General features: G+C 42.5%; 7 protein-coding genes across 7 annotated transcripts; 6 read left to right on the forward strand and 1 right to left on the reverse strand.

Moving 5' to 3' along the window:
- Positions 1–467: 467 nt before the first annotated feature.
- Vsp37A (Vacuolar protein sorting 37A) lies at positions 468–1,920 on the forward strand. Its single transcript, XM_017142778.3, has 5 exons — positions 468–525; positions 587–664; positions 727–1,017; positions 1,090–1,241; positions 1,302–1,920. Exons 3-5 carry the CDS (start codon positions 804–806, stop codon positions 1,494–1,496), a joined length of 561 nt encoding a protein of 186 aa, XP_016998267.2. The 5' UTR covers positions 468–525; positions 587–664; positions 727–803; the 3' UTR covers positions 1,497–1,920.
- Positions 1,921–2,291: 371 nt separating this feature from the next.
- On the forward strand, positions 2,292–3,567 carry LOC108058185 (ribokinase). Its single transcript, XM_017142777.3, has 3 exons — positions 2,292–2,559; positions 2,624–3,172; positions 3,231–3,567. The coding sequence occupies exons 1-3, from the start codon at positions 2,498–2,500 to the stop codon at positions 3,544–3,546; spliced, it is 927 nt and encodes a 308-aa protein (XP_016998266.2). The 5' UTR covers positions 2,292–2,497; the 3' UTR covers positions 3,547–3,567.
- Positions 3,566–4,168, reverse strand: LOC108058187 (translation machinery-associated protein 7 homolog). The gene is made up of 2 exons (XM_017142779.3): positions 3,989–4,168; positions 3,566–3,929 (listed from the first exon to the last, which is right to left on the reverse strand). The coding sequence occupies exon 2, from the start codon at positions 3,922–3,924 to the stop codon at positions 3,730–3,732; it is 195 nt and encodes a 64-aa protein (XP_016998268.1). The 5' UTR covers positions 3,925–3,929; positions 3,989–4,168; the 3' UTR covers positions 3,566–3,729.
- Positions 4,169–4,578: 410 nt separating this feature from the next.
- On the forward strand, positions 4,579–9,299 carry LOC108058191 (monocyte to macrophage differentiation factor). The gene is made up of 5 exons (XM_017142783.3): positions 4,579–4,868; positions 6,695–6,935; positions 7,002–7,192; positions 7,248–7,470; positions 8,131–9,299. Exons 2-5 carry the CDS (start codon positions 6,705–6,707, stop codon positions 8,413–8,415), a joined length of 930 nt encoding a protein of 309 aa, XP_016998272.2. The 5' UTR covers positions 4,579–4,868; positions 6,695–6,704; the 3' UTR covers positions 8,416–9,299.
- Positions 9,300–9,732: 433 nt separating this feature from the next.
- Positions 9,733–10,533, forward strand: LOC138913790 (accessory gland protein Acp29AB-like). The gene has a single exon (XM_070218541.1). The coding sequence runs from the start codon at positions 9,733–9,735 to the stop codon at positions 10,531–10,533; it is 801 nt and encodes a 266-aa protein (XP_070074642.1).
- Positions 10,534–10,966: 433 nt separating this feature from the next.
- On the forward strand, positions 10,967–12,765 carry LOC108058174 (receptor-binding cancer antigen expressed on SiSo cells). Its single transcript, XM_017142759.3, has 3 exons — positions 10,967–11,368; positions 12,245–12,373; positions 12,433–12,765. The coding sequence occupies exons 1-3, from the start codon at positions 11,036–11,038 to the stop codon at positions 12,613–12,615; spliced, it is 645 nt and encodes a 214-aa protein (XP_016998248.1). The 5' UTR covers positions 10,967–11,035; the 3' UTR covers positions 12,616–12,765.
- Positions 12,766–12,897: 132 nt separating this feature from the next.
- Positions 12,898–14,530, forward strand: LOC108058172 (probable serine/threonine-protein kinase kinX). The gene has a single exon (XM_017142758.3). It carries the CDS (start codon positions 12,916–12,918, stop codon positions 13,909–13,911), a length of 996 nt encoding a protein of 331 aa, XP_016998247.2. The 5' UTR covers positions 12,898–12,915; the 3' UTR covers positions 13,912–14,530.
- The last annotated feature ends 1,154 nt before the right edge of the window (positions 14,531–15,684 follow it).

Below are 15,684 nucleotides of genomic sequence, written 5' to 3' on the forward strand. Positions count from 1 at the left end.
GGCGCAATGAATTGGCACTTCTACTGGTCATTCAAATCAGTCAACTAAATGTAATTAGTGGGGGTTTATATACATATAAATATATATTTAATATAATACAACATGTATAACTAACTAAAATTCTACTTAAAATTAATGGCCTTAAATGGCCCTGAAAAAACTACCCCCAGCCAACGGTGCTTTATGCACCGAGTTGCCACCTTTCGCTTTCAAAATGTAGCTAGATGTGAAAAATAGCTATGCAAATTGTTTATAAATTAAATATATTTTAATATTAAATCCTATAATACATACAATTTGAATTTATTAAAAACAGTTGTCTTTATTTAGTTTTTAAATAAATATATGCTAGCACTCTCTCTGAAAGTAGCCCAATCTAGCTGGAAAGTAGCTGGAGTGACAGCACTGCCTTGGGCCCAGAACCAGAAGATAATGAAACTCCGATCGGGGCAAACAAAGCGAGTGCTCCCGATCCGAAGGCAAAAAGCAGCAGGAAAGATCAGGAAATCAGCCGACGGCGATTGGGTGAGTAATTCGCCGGCTGGAACCTTCGGGAATATCATAGTTCGCAATTTGCAATCCGCAGCCGGGGTCGCCAACTTCCACTGGAGGTCAGAGGGTGCTCCAGTTCGTGACGACCCTGGGCTCTCATCTGGAAAACCCAGTAGGTGGTGACTTTGACCTTTGATAAACCCTAAGTCCTAACACTCACTTGTAAATTCGTAGTTGAACCCAACGCACAACCACTGGAATTTGGAACTTGGCAAAGGAAAAGGAAAAGGAAACTAAAGAGCACCTATACAATGCCCACCACACAGCATTCGCAAGGAGACGCTGCCGCCGCCGGGAAGGATTCGGCGGAGAATATGCCCAATCTGTCCACATTGTCGCTGGACGAACTGAAGCAGCTGGACAGGGATCCCGAGTTCTTCGACGACTTCATCGAGGAGATGTCCGTGGTGCAGCACCTGAACGAGGAGCTCGACTCGATGATGAACCAGGTGGAGAGCATATCAAGTGAGTTTGGGATTGGGGTTAACTAATAGAAATCCTTGTAAATCTATATCCTATATCCTATATCCAATCCAGGGGAGAACGAGAGCAAGGGCAGCCATCTGGTGGAGCTGAAGCGCCGGCTGAGTGATGATTACACGGCTTTGAAGACACTGGGCGAGAAGTGCGACCAGCTGAACAAGAAGTACTTGAAGAAGTCGGAGGAATATGCTCCGCAGCACATAAGGGTATGCTGGTTTCTCACTTTCCTAGTGATCTATTATCTATTATAATACTTTCCCCTTCAGGAACTCCTTCAGATTGCCGCCTCCAATGCCGATGCCGACTGCGATCGGCATGTGGAGCACTTCCTGAACGGAAAGATCGATGTGCAGACGTTCCTCAACACCTACACCAGTTGCAAGAAGATCAGCGCCGAGCGCAAGGCCAAGGAGGAGCGACTGGGCTCCCAGCTGAGTGCTTTGGAACGGGCAGGCATCTAGGATTGCTTCGGGGGCATCTACATTGGCTGTGCACCGGCTGTCCACTCAATGTTCATCTCGATTCTACATCCTCCAGCCGCCACGAGTCGCAATAATAGTGTCTAAGCAGGATAATCAATAGAGCAACCGATACGAGTCAGATATATATATATTTAAATTGATGGATGGCCCCGCCTCTCAGAACAGAAACGAAAATCGCTCGCTAGTTGTACGCTAGATTTAAACACGTGTAAATCGGTGGAGTGGCTTGTAATTCTAATTAATTATGTTATGTCCAAAAATCCAAAAGTCCAGTCTCCAAAACCCAAATCCCATGTATTACCCAAATAGGCTAGAATTGTTTTTGGTCCCTTATTTTGTCCCATGGCCAGCCCAATCGATATTTTGTACTATGTATATTTAATAAATATTATGATTTATATGATGTGATGGTGGGTTTCTTTTCTGGCTATATAATAATTGTTTTAACTTTCAAAAGTATATTTTGTTTTAATAAATAGCCTATATAATTATGTATTTATACACAAGAATTAATCCAAACCCTTTAAATATTAGTTCAGACTATTAATATATTAATCTATCCACTATTAAGATAATGGAAATTCAAAAAAACCGCGCAAAAACAGCAGTTAAAAATCTCATTTTTTTTAAATCTTAATAATTTGCATATTATTTTTAGTTCCCTATTTTCAGGAATTATTTCCAAATATTCAAATTTTTCGATTGATAAGAAAAATATACATATAATCTAGTATACTTGGTATTTTCTGGTATTTTTTTTCTAGCTATATATATTGGCTGATTTATCAACCCCCCTTTGTCCCGATCTTGGCCAGAATTGGAGTGGGCCAGCTAGCTGATAGCGTTCCGCCCGAAACCCCCGTCCTTGCCCTTGCCCCTCGTCCGCTGGGGTCACCTAATCTCGAATCCCGCGACGACTGATAAGCGCTCACTCCATTCTGACAACAAACCAGTGCATTTTCCTTTACATTTCGGCTGACATGGCTCAAAATCAAAGCACGGAAGTGCTGGTCTTTGGCTCGGCCATCATAGACTTTATATGGTGAGTTAAGAACACGATCCCCTTGATTCCAGGAAGATCTCTTATATATTTCCCTACCTATTAGCTACACTCCCCGCCTGCCGAAACCGGGGGAAACCCTCCACGGGCACCGCTTCCAAACCGGATATGGCGGCAAGGGAGCCAATCAGTGTGTGGCCGCCGCTCGCCAGGGATCCCGCACAGCTCTGGTGGCCAAGCTGGGTGCGGACACCTTCGGCGCCGATTACCTGCGCCAGCTGCGCGAGGAACACATCAATGTGGAGCATGTTCAGCAGCTGGCTGGCCAAACGACGGGCGTGGCCCAGATTGGAGTATCCGATGGCGGCGAGAATAACATCATCATTGTGGTGGGCGCCAATAGCCAGCTGAGCCCCTGCGATGTCGCCCAGGCGGAGGAGCTCTTCCGGGAGGCCAAGGTTCTGGTCTGCCAGCTGGAGACGCCCGTCGAGGCCACGCTGACGGCCCTGCGCAACTTCCAGGGTGTCTCCATTGTGAATGCAGCTCCAGCGATGGTGGATACCCCACCGGAACTGCTCCAGCTGGCCAGCATCTTTTGTGTGAACGAAAGCGAGGCGGCACTGATGACCCAAATGGACCAAATCGAGACTGTCGAGTGAGTGGGGTGAGTTAACAAAGGTAATCCCTGCTAATCCGTGTATTTCCCCCGCCAGGGAGGCCAAAATTGCAGCCGGAAAGCTTGTCCAGATGGGCGCCAACACGGTGATCATTACGCTGGGCAAACTGGGAGCTGTTTTTGGTTCCGCCAACGAGGAGTATCGGCATGTGGCGGCGCCGCAAGTGCCGCCGGAGAAGGTGGTGGACACCACGGGAGCCGGAGACGCCTTCATCGGCGCTTTGGCCCACAACCTGGCCCGTCATCCGAAGGCCCAGCTGGAGGAGCACATAGCCGCCGCCTGCGCGGTGGCCTCGCAATCCGTCCAGCTGCCCGGAACGCAGGCCAGCTTTCCGCGTTCTGACGTACAATAAATCTATCTATCTATCCATCTAGCCTGACGTACAATGCTCTATTTAATGGTAAGCGTAAGTATAAAAAAAATGTAAGCTTCTGGCTAGACGATCAATTTTGGTCTCCACATGGGCGAGTTGTGTGATCCCGGTGGCTTTGTGGATTTTGCGGATTGTTGTGGATATTGGATAGTGGCTCAGTCATCACTTCTTGCCCGACTTCTTGATGCCGCCGCCCACGAGGGGCCCCTTTTTGGAGGCATTCGCCTTGGCGGCGTCCAGGGCCTTCTGCTGCTCCTTCTGCTTCTGCTTGAAGGCCATGTCGTCCTCGTCCATGTCCTTCGAGTCCTTCTTCGGCGCCTTCAGTGGCTTCTTCTTACCGCCCTCGCGTCCAGACATGATTGCTGCGTGGGAGAACGGGTGAAAATCGGGATAAAGTCAGCCAAAAAAAAAAGTCACGCACCTTTTTCACACGTTTTTCCGATTCGATTTCCGCCGACCGATTGGCGATAGCTATCGTGGGCTAGGGTGGGCCAAACCGATATGTCTAAATTAGGCGCGCTTTGGTTTTTTCAAATTTTGTAGGTCACCAAGTCGCAAATTCACTACTTTCAAGTTTCTTTGGGAATTAAAAGGTTAACAATTGCAATGAATAGTTTGCTTTAACGAAGAGAAGAGAGAGAGGTAAATCTGAATGCTTTACAAAAGACTAGTGGATCCGGAAAAAGTATTGTTCTTAAACCGTTATGTCAAAACTAGGCGCGCTTTGGATTTTTAAATTTGGTAGGTCTCCAAAGTCGCAACTACTTCCAAGTTTCGTTGGGAAATAAAAGGTTTACAATTGAAATGAATAGTTTGCTTCAACGAAGAGAAGAGAGATTTACAATTGAATAGGTAAATCTGAGTGCTTTACAAAAGCCTAGTGGATACAGGCAAAATATTTTTTAAGAACTCTTTTTTTCTTTAAATATGTATTTACTATTTAAATATTTTAATTTAAATTGAAGAATAAACCATCGAAGGCAGGCAATCGATGACTTGAGTGACCATTACAACGGCGGGCTATCGATGTTACATCGCCGTTCGCCCACCGCTAAGAAATCCGCCGAAATAAATAAAAAAAAAGCGGACGCCAAGTCCAAGTTCCCCCGTTCCCCGGATGCAGTGCAGCGAGTCTTGGGTCCCTGAGAATCCTGCGTGGGCCTGGGATTCCCATTTCGATTCCGAATCCGCGTACGCCCATCTGCGGATCCTGGTCTCGGCCTCAGCATCCGCATCCGCATCCTTTGCCGCCTTCCATCCCGCACAGCATCCGCATTCGAATCCGCGGCCCCAAGAAGACGGTGAGTTTCCCTCCAGATATTTAGATATTTCCCAATTTCCCAAGGTTTTCCGGGTGAAAAGGTGGGATAGGAAGGTATAGGAAATACAGGTGGGAAAGTGACAAGGCTGAATTGCGTGACGGCAGCGTAACAAATTGGATTAGAACGGCAATTGATTCTGAATGAAAGATGTAAACAATCTCCGACGGTCTCCTGTGCACTGAGAAAAATCGTACAAAATTCGTTTATTTTAGGTTTTTGATTAGTTATTTCAAAAATGGACAAAATTTATTAAAATCGAATATAGGATTAAAAAAAAATATTTATTTTGGAAAAATAGTATCTAAAAAAAATACAGCATTTAAGATCTTGAAAGCATTAATAAACATATAGATAGAACAAATACAATCAAACTCAACTTAAAGGTTTAAATTCTATGATATTTTTCAGATAGTAAATATACAGGATTCTTTAAAAAATATTGTCAGGGGAATATATAACGATTTATTGAAAAACGGAATTTAAAATCTTGAAAACCTACATAAATATGGGGTTCTAAGAAAGTTATGAACAGGAAATTTGTTAATCCTACATTGAAAATATGAAAATAAAATTTGAGCGTTTCTTGAAAATGACCAATATAAAGATTTAAAGTTCTGTGATCTTTTCTCCCAGTGTACCTGTTCCCCACCCGCTGTTAGTAATTGGCAATATAAGGAATGCCTGAGGCATCTATTTTTATAACGATTAGCATAGTCGTTATGGTGATGAAGTTCCGAATGGTGGGGGCGTCCGTTATGTTTTCCCACCCTGTGACCCCCGACCCCCTGTGACGCCCAATGGGGCATACTTTTGGGGGGTGGTCATGGCCGCGTCGCCCACTGCCACCCACTGGTGGCTCGTTTATTGAAAAGTTGTCATAATTCGATGAGCGAGGTCCTTCGCAGACGGGCCAGTAAAAGTTTTAAGTCTACCTAAGTGCGGGTAAATATGTAGGTGAATATTCTAAAAATATAATGGTTTCCACGGACTATTAACCATGGTATAACTAGTGTTTCCAAGTCATTAAATCTGAAAGCATGGTTTTTTTTTTGGTAATTATAACATTGCACGATGTTCTAAAAGATGGTAAACGTTAAGATAATACAACGGCTTCCGGTTATAAAGCTGGAATATTAAAAGAAAAATTTAAATATGTTTTAAAACATATTTTTACAAGTCTCAATAGAGAAATCATTAAAAAAAGTAAGTGAATCTGTTAAATAATTGTAAATATAAATGTTAGATATTTCGGTATTCAAATTATTTTTAATGTTTAAACCCCTTATGATATAAAATAAAAATATTAGATATTTAGGGATTTAAAAATCGAAATTCAAGTCTATTGCAACTGCAATTAAATTTCGAGTGCCCCATAATCGTATTCCCGCAGATATCTCATCCGAATCGGACTTTGAGCCATATTCGCCGCCGACACGCGAGATAAGCTTGGCGGACAATCGGAGAACTGGTTTCAATTGCGGATCGGGTCAAAATCAGCAACCTTGGCCATTGTATGCAAGTTGTCTGTGCTGAGGCTAAATGAGCATAAATTAGCCTAAATGCAGGAATACATATCTCAAGTGCCATTGTCCAGTCATTGCCTCAGTCGAGTGCTTTATCACTTGTCACCCGAGGAGGCCCAAAACGGGGGAAGATAAGGGGATCGGGGGATTTCGGGGGGCTGATAATCAATTGGCCATAAAAAAAAGGGGGAAGCGTGGGTGGATGGGTTAGCCGGGTTAGTCGGCGACTGGCAATCAATCAATTTTACTGGTTGGACAACCAATTTGTAATCTAATCCGCAGTCTGTCCACGATGAGCACCAGCGAAGGGAGTGGCCCTCGGATTCGGAATGGAAATGGTGACGCGGATGGGAACCTCAGCCTGATGCAGGACCTCCAGAACAAGTACGCCTTCCTCGAGAATCTTTTCAGCAAGTTCTGGAAGACCATCATCAAGTCGAACTCCAATCTCAAGCTGCAGCTGCGCAATGTCAAGTGGAAGAATGCCAAGGCGAAGCCCGGTTGTGCCTACCAGCCAACGGAGGTGAGTTCTCAGCTACTCACTTATGTATTCTACACATAACTAAACCACATATTTCCCGCAAAACAGATTGAGCAGGTGGCCAATGTGATTACTCATGGGATTTGGATACTGCCCGCCGTGTTTGCGGCCATAAAGCTCTTCGAACGCTCATCCAGTGCCAGCCAGTATTTGGTTTCGTGGGTCTATGGCGGTGCCCTCTGCATGCTCTTCACGGTCTCAACCTTCTTCCACTGCTCCTGCTACTGCGCCGAGCACAAGTGAGTGCCTGGAATCGCCTTCTCTGGATCCATAAGCTCATTGTTTTATTTGTAGACCCCCGAGGAATGTCAAGGCCTGGCCCAATCTCGGCTGGCAGACGACTTACCAGGGCCTGAAGAACGTACTCCATCGCTGCGACAGGGCCATGATCTATGTGTTCATCGCCGGCTCCTACTTCCCCTGGCTCACGCTGGAGAACACCGACCATTCGGCCATACTCTTCTGCATGGAATGGGTCATCTGGCTGATGGCGGGCGTGGGCATAGCCTACCAGCAGGTAAAAAATATTGAAAGAGATTACAATAACAATAACTAGAGATTAACTGATTTTTTAGCCATTTTTTGGAATTTATTTAAGTTAAATTCTGGAGCTTTTCTTAGAGAAACCACACATTTGTTGCTTGTGTTGTTGAATATCTATCTTAATAATCTAATCTAATCTGGAGACGTTCTGATAATAACTATTAAAGATTAACTCATTTTTTAGACATTTTTCTTAGAGAAACCACACATTTGTTGCTTATTTTGTTGAATATCTATCTTAATAATCTAATCTACTCTGGAGACGTTCTGATAATAACTATTAAAGATTAACTCATTTTTTAGACATTTTTTGGAATTTATTTAATTTAAATTCTGGAGCTTTTCTTAGATCTATTTGTTGAAGATCGATCTTAATAATCTAATCTAATCTGGAGACGTTCTGATAATAATTAATAAAAATGAACTTTTTTTTTAGACATTTTTTGGAATTGATTTAAGTTAAAATTTTAATAAATCTGATACTTTTCTGGAGCTTGTCTTAGAGAATCCACACAATTGTTTCACATTTTGTTGAAGATCTATCTTAATAATCTAATTTGTAATATATATACTCCTCTACTTTAGACACATCTTGTTCCAATGCCATATTAATATTTATTTTCCCCACGAACAGCTGTTCCACGAGCGCTACAAGTGCCTGGAGACGTTCTTCTACCTGGTGATGGGCCTGGGACCGGCTCTAGTGGTCGTGTTCACCGGGCACCACTTCCATGGGATGCTGCAGCTGAAGTTCGGCGGCGCCTTCTACATCCTGGGCATCGTGTTCTTCAAGGCCGACGGCCTGATACCGATGGCCCATGCCATTTGGCATCTGTTCGTGGTGCTGGCCGCCGGCTGTCACTACTATGCCATCCTGGTGAATCTATATCCCGGCGAGGGAGCCATCGTCGAACCGTGAGAATGACAAGGCAGGGAACGCAGCGAATTTTTAGATCTTAGAGTACTTAACGTAACAGGGATTCGATTTTGTCAGCCATGTGTAAAAGGTATTCCTACGATGATGATGATGATGTACCCGATTCTCTGCTCCACAATTAGCCAAATTTTTTTTTTCCAACGAGCGAGTACGATTAGAATAGTAGCCATTAGCATTACGAACTAAACTAAACTAAACTAAATCGAAACGAAACGATTCATGTGATCAGTATCTGCGGTCTTGCCAAAGATTCAAATTGTGCGAGTGCTCACGTCTCTCTCCCTCTCTATCTATCTTGATATTATTATCTATATTCCTATATATACTATATATATATTTATATTGACCATGTACCAGCTCCCCGTTTGGCCATGTGTTTCTCAAAAAAAGACTTTGATCCGTACTCAAAAGGCGAAACGACACAAAGAAAGTAAAATTGTACAAATATCCGAAAGTTTACAACCTGAATTTAATCGCCCACCCCGCGCCTTTTGAACATTAGAAGCCCGCCTAGCCTGCATTACATTATACATGTTTATACAGATTATACAGATATATACAATATACCATTTACCATATACCATATACAGATCTAGTTCTAGGAGCCGATCAGCGAGTCCAGCCCCTTTGGCCAGTTTCATCGCTTAGCTCAGGGACTACTCGATGTGTTCGCAGATACTGAAGAAGGTGACGACTATATATATATATATACGCTTGATATTTTGGGGCCTGGCTCGCGATCGGCGAACGGTTATATTGCTCTCGTGGTTATTTCTGGTGCAGCTCGATTAGTTTTAAAGCGGGATTCTAGGCATGTATCCTTAGAACTCCTTAGATGCTTCAATAAACGGTTTATTTCGAAATGATGGCAAAGGGCTTATATCTTTGAGGGGGGTGTTCTAACAATTGTTTATTGTCAAAGTGTTATTTCCTTTTTATTAAGCTTTAATGTTAATTTTACATTTTTTTTTGTTACAAATATATATGATTTTATTAAACATTGGTTAATTTTTTCTTGGTTGGAAAACATTTTTTGGAATGAATCAACATATTTGGAATTTTTATAAAATGAAAAACAAACAACATGAAAACAAGAATCATTCTTGTGAGTGTTGATAATGGTAGCATTATTTATTTTCACTGAATTGAGGACTCAAACTTATTGCACATATTTAAAATCTACTCATTAGGTTTTTCTAAGAATTCAAACATTTTAGGTTTCATTGGTTTAAACAGACAGACCAATTTTAGTACGATTCAAAATTTCTCATCGAGCAGTTACAATATAAATTAGTTAAAATGCTGCTCCTGGCATATTTTCCTGTGCTGGCAATTATTATCCTGCAGTTTCAAGGATCCTTGGCGAACTCAACGGAACTCTGCGAATTGTTTCCTGAGATCAATTTTAAATTGAACCGGATGCACGGCGAGCAGCAGACCATAAAAACCAATCTCCTGGCTGTTCAATCCGCATTACCGGATTCCTTGAAGGATATGACCACAAAAGAAGGCTTTGAAAGACAACTGAAGGATCATGAAACTGCTTTACTAAGTAAGCTGGAAGTTAAACTTCTGGAGGTAAAGAAAAAACTGCAGGACCAAAATGCAGCAATTTTAGAATCCATTGAGACGAGATCAGAAATGAAATCCCAACTAAAGGAACTGCATAAGCAGATTGAGAGACAACAGGAAATCCTTTTCAGGATCCACGCTAAAAATATCCCTCAAAAGTTCCAGAAATTTGGTTCTAGATATTTCTATATCGAGAACAGTGTTTTACGAAACTGGCACGATGCAGCATCTACCTGCCGTCGAATGGGCGGCTATTTGGCTGGTTTCGAAAACCAAGAAGAACTTTCAGCCATCATATCACATTATAAATATTATGGGATAGGGCACTGGTTTTGGACTGGCATCAACGATTTGGCGGAAGATAACAAGTTCATGTCCATGGCCTCCGGGAAGCCTGCAACATTTCTTAAGTGGAAGAAAGAACCCACCCTTGGTAAAGCCTGCGTTGTCCTCAATGACGAGCATATGGTGGATAAGGATTGTGCTCATAAATATTTTTTCATTTGCCAACATGACAATGAAATTTAAATTGATTTTTTAAGCTACATTTTTCATAGAGAATGAGTCACATAATTACAAAAAATATATACTTTAAAACTATATTACTAAACAATTTTTTACAAACAAAAATAGAAGAGTTTCCATATAAACTTTAATTATAAATTGTAAAACTTACAAACCATAATATTTATTTTTTTCGAATAAAGAATTTGTCATTCAAATCTGTTTTTACCGTTAATTTGTTTATGTTTTGGAAATATACAACATATTTAAAAAGATGTAATGGAATATTGGGAATTATGGGACCTCAACTCAAGGAAACCTGAATATTAGGAAACTTTAAAAATTATTCTCCGTAATTGTTTACTGTGTAATAGAAAGGGTGCTTCACTGTTCAGTAACTGCTTTTGGTATATACCATATACCACATGGTATTCCCCGCTGCCAGGGTCACACTATCGGGACCAAAAAACCGAAACATAGTGTAAAGTAAATAATAGCGTATAGGTGTATTTGAAACCAGGTGACAATGCTGCAGCAAATCAAGATGCTGGTGCTGGGCATCATCACGCTGTGCCGCCGTGCCCTCTGCTGCTTCTCGCGGCGCCGGAAGCTGAGCCACAGCGGCGGCTCCTCCGCCGGATCCGGTGACCTGCAGGCGGTGAACGTGATTGTGGAGCGGGGCGACTTCTCCGCCGGCGGAAATCCCACCAGCGGCAGGTCGACGGGGCCGAGGGAGCGGGACTGGAACTCCTGGGACGACAGTCCGCGGACCGTCGAGGAGCACATCGAGCAGTATCGCCAGCGGATGGCCCAGCCGCCTACGCCGCCCAAGGAGGAACCCGAGCCGGATTTCTTCAGTGTGAGTTGGCACAAACATATGCCCACAGTGGGGGCCAAGCCGATAGCACCGCAAATTGTACAGGTTGCGGATCATGACAGGGGAAAATCTAAATATTATATCTAAATATTTACTATTTAATTTGAGAATATTTAGTAACATGCCTTATTTTACTTGGCACTTGGTACTGCCAAAGTAATAAAACAAATGATTAGCTTTAATCTTATCTAGGTACTGATTGGAATTTACTATAGGATTAGGATGAACTAGATATTTAGATACTGTAGATTTCAATTGTTTTCCATTGTATCCCTTTCGAACTTTATTTTCGTTTAAAATTCGAATCCACATTTTTCATCCTTTTCATCCGTAACAATGGGAATAATTAACCGAACATGGAATGTAATACATCGTTGAACTCGCAATTAAATTTCCAATTGATTAGCATTAAAACCTAGAAATTTTTTAATTTTTGCCATTTTTCACAAAAAATCATGATGTTACCCCTTATCAAAAATGTGAAAATTGGTTAAAATTTTAATTTTTTTAAATCAGACGGAAAGTTAACTGATATTAATTATTAGGTTGTTAGCTGCTCAAATCAGTAATCCTTTTTTATTTGTGACCATTTATGTCTAAGTTACAGTAAAAAATCCAATTTTTTTTATTACAAATCATGATCCTGATCTTCCTCCCAAAAAATCGGTGTTTTAAACCCAAACTATGGAAATAATAATCCAAAGTTGGAATACCTCGTTGAACTCGTAATAATATTCCCAATCTATTTGCATTTAAACCCATAAATCTTAAATGATTATTATGTAAATCAGCTTAAAAGCGAGAGGTAATAAATTTATTTGTTTTGTAGTTTTTCTAATTTGTATTTCCGATTTGCAGGAGCTCACGCCCACCATAAAGCCGCAGATGAAGTTCTACCTGGAGGATCCATCGGCGAGTGCGGCGGCCAGTCAGCCAAGTGACTTTTCAAGACTGCAGGCCCAGGACTTGGTGCCCATTAGCAATAACGTAAGCCAGCAAAGCTCAAAGTTTATATATATATTTGAAATATATCTACCTTTCGACAGGCCGATCTCGAGGACTGGGTGGACGACAATGCCGGCGGCTGGGAGGAGCTGGACACCTCGCAGACCAAGCAGATTCTGCGGGAGAAGCGACGCGAGTTGCGCCACCAGCGACAGCCGGCCGTCCGCCCGGCCCCGCCCACCGTGGGCGCCCAGCGGCTGAGCGACGGACAGCGAGCGGCGTAGTTGTCGACCCCCAAATTACCTAAATTACCTAGCACACCCACACCCACATTGACCATTCCACAACCGACGACCACTTGCATTCTGTTTGCCTTTTCTTTTGTTCGATTTAGTTGATTGGCCACACGAAATAAATCTAGCCTTTCACTCGCACTTCCCTCCTCGCGGATCAGTTGGGCCACACTTCCTGATGGCTCTGCGGTTTCGGACACGCTTCATTGGCCACGCTTCTGTCTGGAGTTAGGCCAAATCTCGAGTCCATAAAAGCAACGGCCGGCGACGGGAGTCGCAGCTTTCGATGCAATGCTGCTGCTGCTGCTGCTACTCGGCCTGGCCTCCGTGGTCTCCCTGGCGGATGGCTACGACCGGAGCGTCAACTACTGGGAGGCCTTTGCGCCCGGCAAGCTGCTGCAACGACTGGACGCACTAACCGTCGGCGAGGCGGCTCAATCGAATCGAATGGTGGCCAAGCTGCCGGAGATGATGCAGCCCGTCCAGACGCAGGCGCAGGCCAAGGCGGATGAGGATCTGGAGGACGTGGATGTGGATGTGGAGGAAGCAGAGGCAGAGGACAGCCACGAGGGATACTCCGGCGAGGATTACGAGCGCAACTACGAGCAGTTTGTCAAGGAGTACTTCGATCGGGCTGCCGAAAACCATGACAACCACGATGACGACGACGACGACGAGGAGGATCTGGCGGAGGAGACCCAGGCGGAGGCCACGAGTGTCAAGGATCAGCGCTGTCGGCGGGTCAAGCGGAAGGATGGCCAGCTGTGCGAGATCTGTCGGCAGTTGAAGAACAACGAGGTATCGGAGACCTGCAGCTACTCGCATGACGATCAACCGGAGCAGTATGCCTTTGGCAGTGGCACCCAGTACAAGCGCTATCGCAACAACGATCCCGCCGAGAAGCAGGAGAAGGAGCAGAAGCAGGAGCAGGACGATGCACCCAGCAGCCTGTGCGTCCGGCGGCAGCAGGGCAATAGGGTGTGCTACGAGTGCAAGGACAGCAAGGGCCAGAAGATCGAACGCTGCTACAAGACGAAGGCCAGAAAGAAGAAGGCATCTGCCGCATCTTCTGCCAAACGGAAGCCGCGTTCCCAGCAGTCGCAGCAGTCGGAGCAGGAGCAGCGCATCTACAAGCGCACCATCAGCTACAGCTACGCCCAGGGCTCGGATCAGGATCAGCAGCAGGAGCAGCCTCCTGTTGCGACAACGGAGCAGCCAGTGCCTCGCCAACGTCGCCGCCGCCTGGTGAAGATCACACGTCGACGCGGACCAGTTCGAGTCCAATGATTTTGTTTCGTTTTTCTATTGTATCCCCACTCACTAGCTTAGATTAATTATTACACATATTTTTTTTGTTACAATAAACCATTCTGTAAGATCACCTTGCATACTTGTGGGCTAATCAGCTAGCAAAGATTAGAGAATTGAAGAAGAAAAGGATCTTAAGAGGTACAATTTTAAAAGAAATGCTTTTGAAAATTGAAATTAGAATACAATGTATTTAGAATCAATAAAGAAAAAACCGAAATATGGAAATGCAGTAAAAACGAATTAAAGAAACATGTAATTTTAAGGATTTGCTACTTCACAGAAAAACACTTGCTTTCAATTTCCCAATGATAGAATAATAATAAAATTGTATATGAAATATGTTATCAGGCCAAATTGTAATAAGATTTGAGGCTTCGAAAGTGGAACTTAAAAATGATCGATTCTTTCACAATATTGATTCAAAAGGGGCACGTCAAATAACTAAAAACAATAGTAACCTTTTTCTAGAAATACAGAACAAATTAAAAACCTAAGAATTGTGCAATAAACATATGATATATAAAGAATAAAAAATCATGTGACAACGAAAATATAGCATTTCCATGGAATCCTATATAATAAATCCTATAAATAAGACTCGTTTGGTTTCGATTTGAACAACAAAACTTTCACAAAAGTCGTTTATTTGCGCTTCTCAGATTTTCAGCGATTTCCTAATCGTTTTATTTAGGTATTCATAAAACCACAAACATTTTCTTTAGATTTAGATGCGACAATTTGCAATTAAACATACACAAAGACCGGTGGTCCGAACAACATTGACTTAGGTATAATTTTGGAGCTGCCGAAGAAAAAGAGATTTTTTAATTTTCATTTTGCCATTAATAGAGAGGGACAGCTAGAGAGCAGTGAACTAGATAGAGATAGCAATTAGTGATAAATGCAGCTTTCGGAATTGTTAACGTTAAGATCACAACGCCTTAAATATGAAACCATACTCAAAATACACATGAAAAAAGAGTCTGAAACCGACTTTCTAGCCTAGAAATTTGCAATATTTTTGGTTTCTATTGTGGCTGCTTTGTGCTTTGTGCGGAGAAAAAACAGGACATTGAATATTTATTGTGATCTGAATTGCATTTGCTTGTGCGTTGAGAGAGAGAAAATTATTTAATATTGGCAAACAGCTTTTCAATAGAATTATATTTGAATTTTATCTTCCCATTTTTACTTTCCTGGGGATCCTTTAATTAAAAGTTAACAATTATTTGTGGTACACCATTTAGTTTTAGACAATTCGATTTGGTGGCCGCTGCATTTTGATTGACTCGATTTGCGATTGCCCTACTTATTACAAAAATCGTTTAAAATAATACTATGATTTCGAATGAAAGTGCTAAGTGAAGATGGGAGTTTGTTTAGTTGTTTAGTTTCGATGTTTAAACTCTATATTTGTTGTTTGCTTCAAAAACTTCGTTGCGTTCTCTAGCTACTCGTATGTTTGTTTCTTCGATTCATCGATATTTCGCAAGTTATTCGTTGGCTATAAGTGTATATAAATAGGTACATTATAAGTAGTTAATCGTATCATAATAGATATATCTATAAATTGGCTGGCCTAAAATGTGTTGATCATCTTTCTTCTTCTTGTAAATATGACGGTTATCGTTAGTGCTAAAGCTTTTACTTCCTTATCGTCGCTACATCATCGTAGTACTCTTATTTTCTGTTCGAACATTTTGTGGCTGCGTTGCTTTCGTTATGTTAACATTTGCGTTTCAACTAGGG

Source organism: Drosophila takahashii, chromosome X (assembly GCF_030179915.1).
Source record: "Drosophila takahashii strain IR98-3 E-12201 chromosome X, DtakHiC1v2, whole genome shotgun sequence".
Classification (NCBI taxonomy): domain Eukaryota; kingdom Metazoa; phylum Arthropoda; class Insecta; order Diptera; family Drosophilidae; genus Drosophila; species Drosophila takahashii.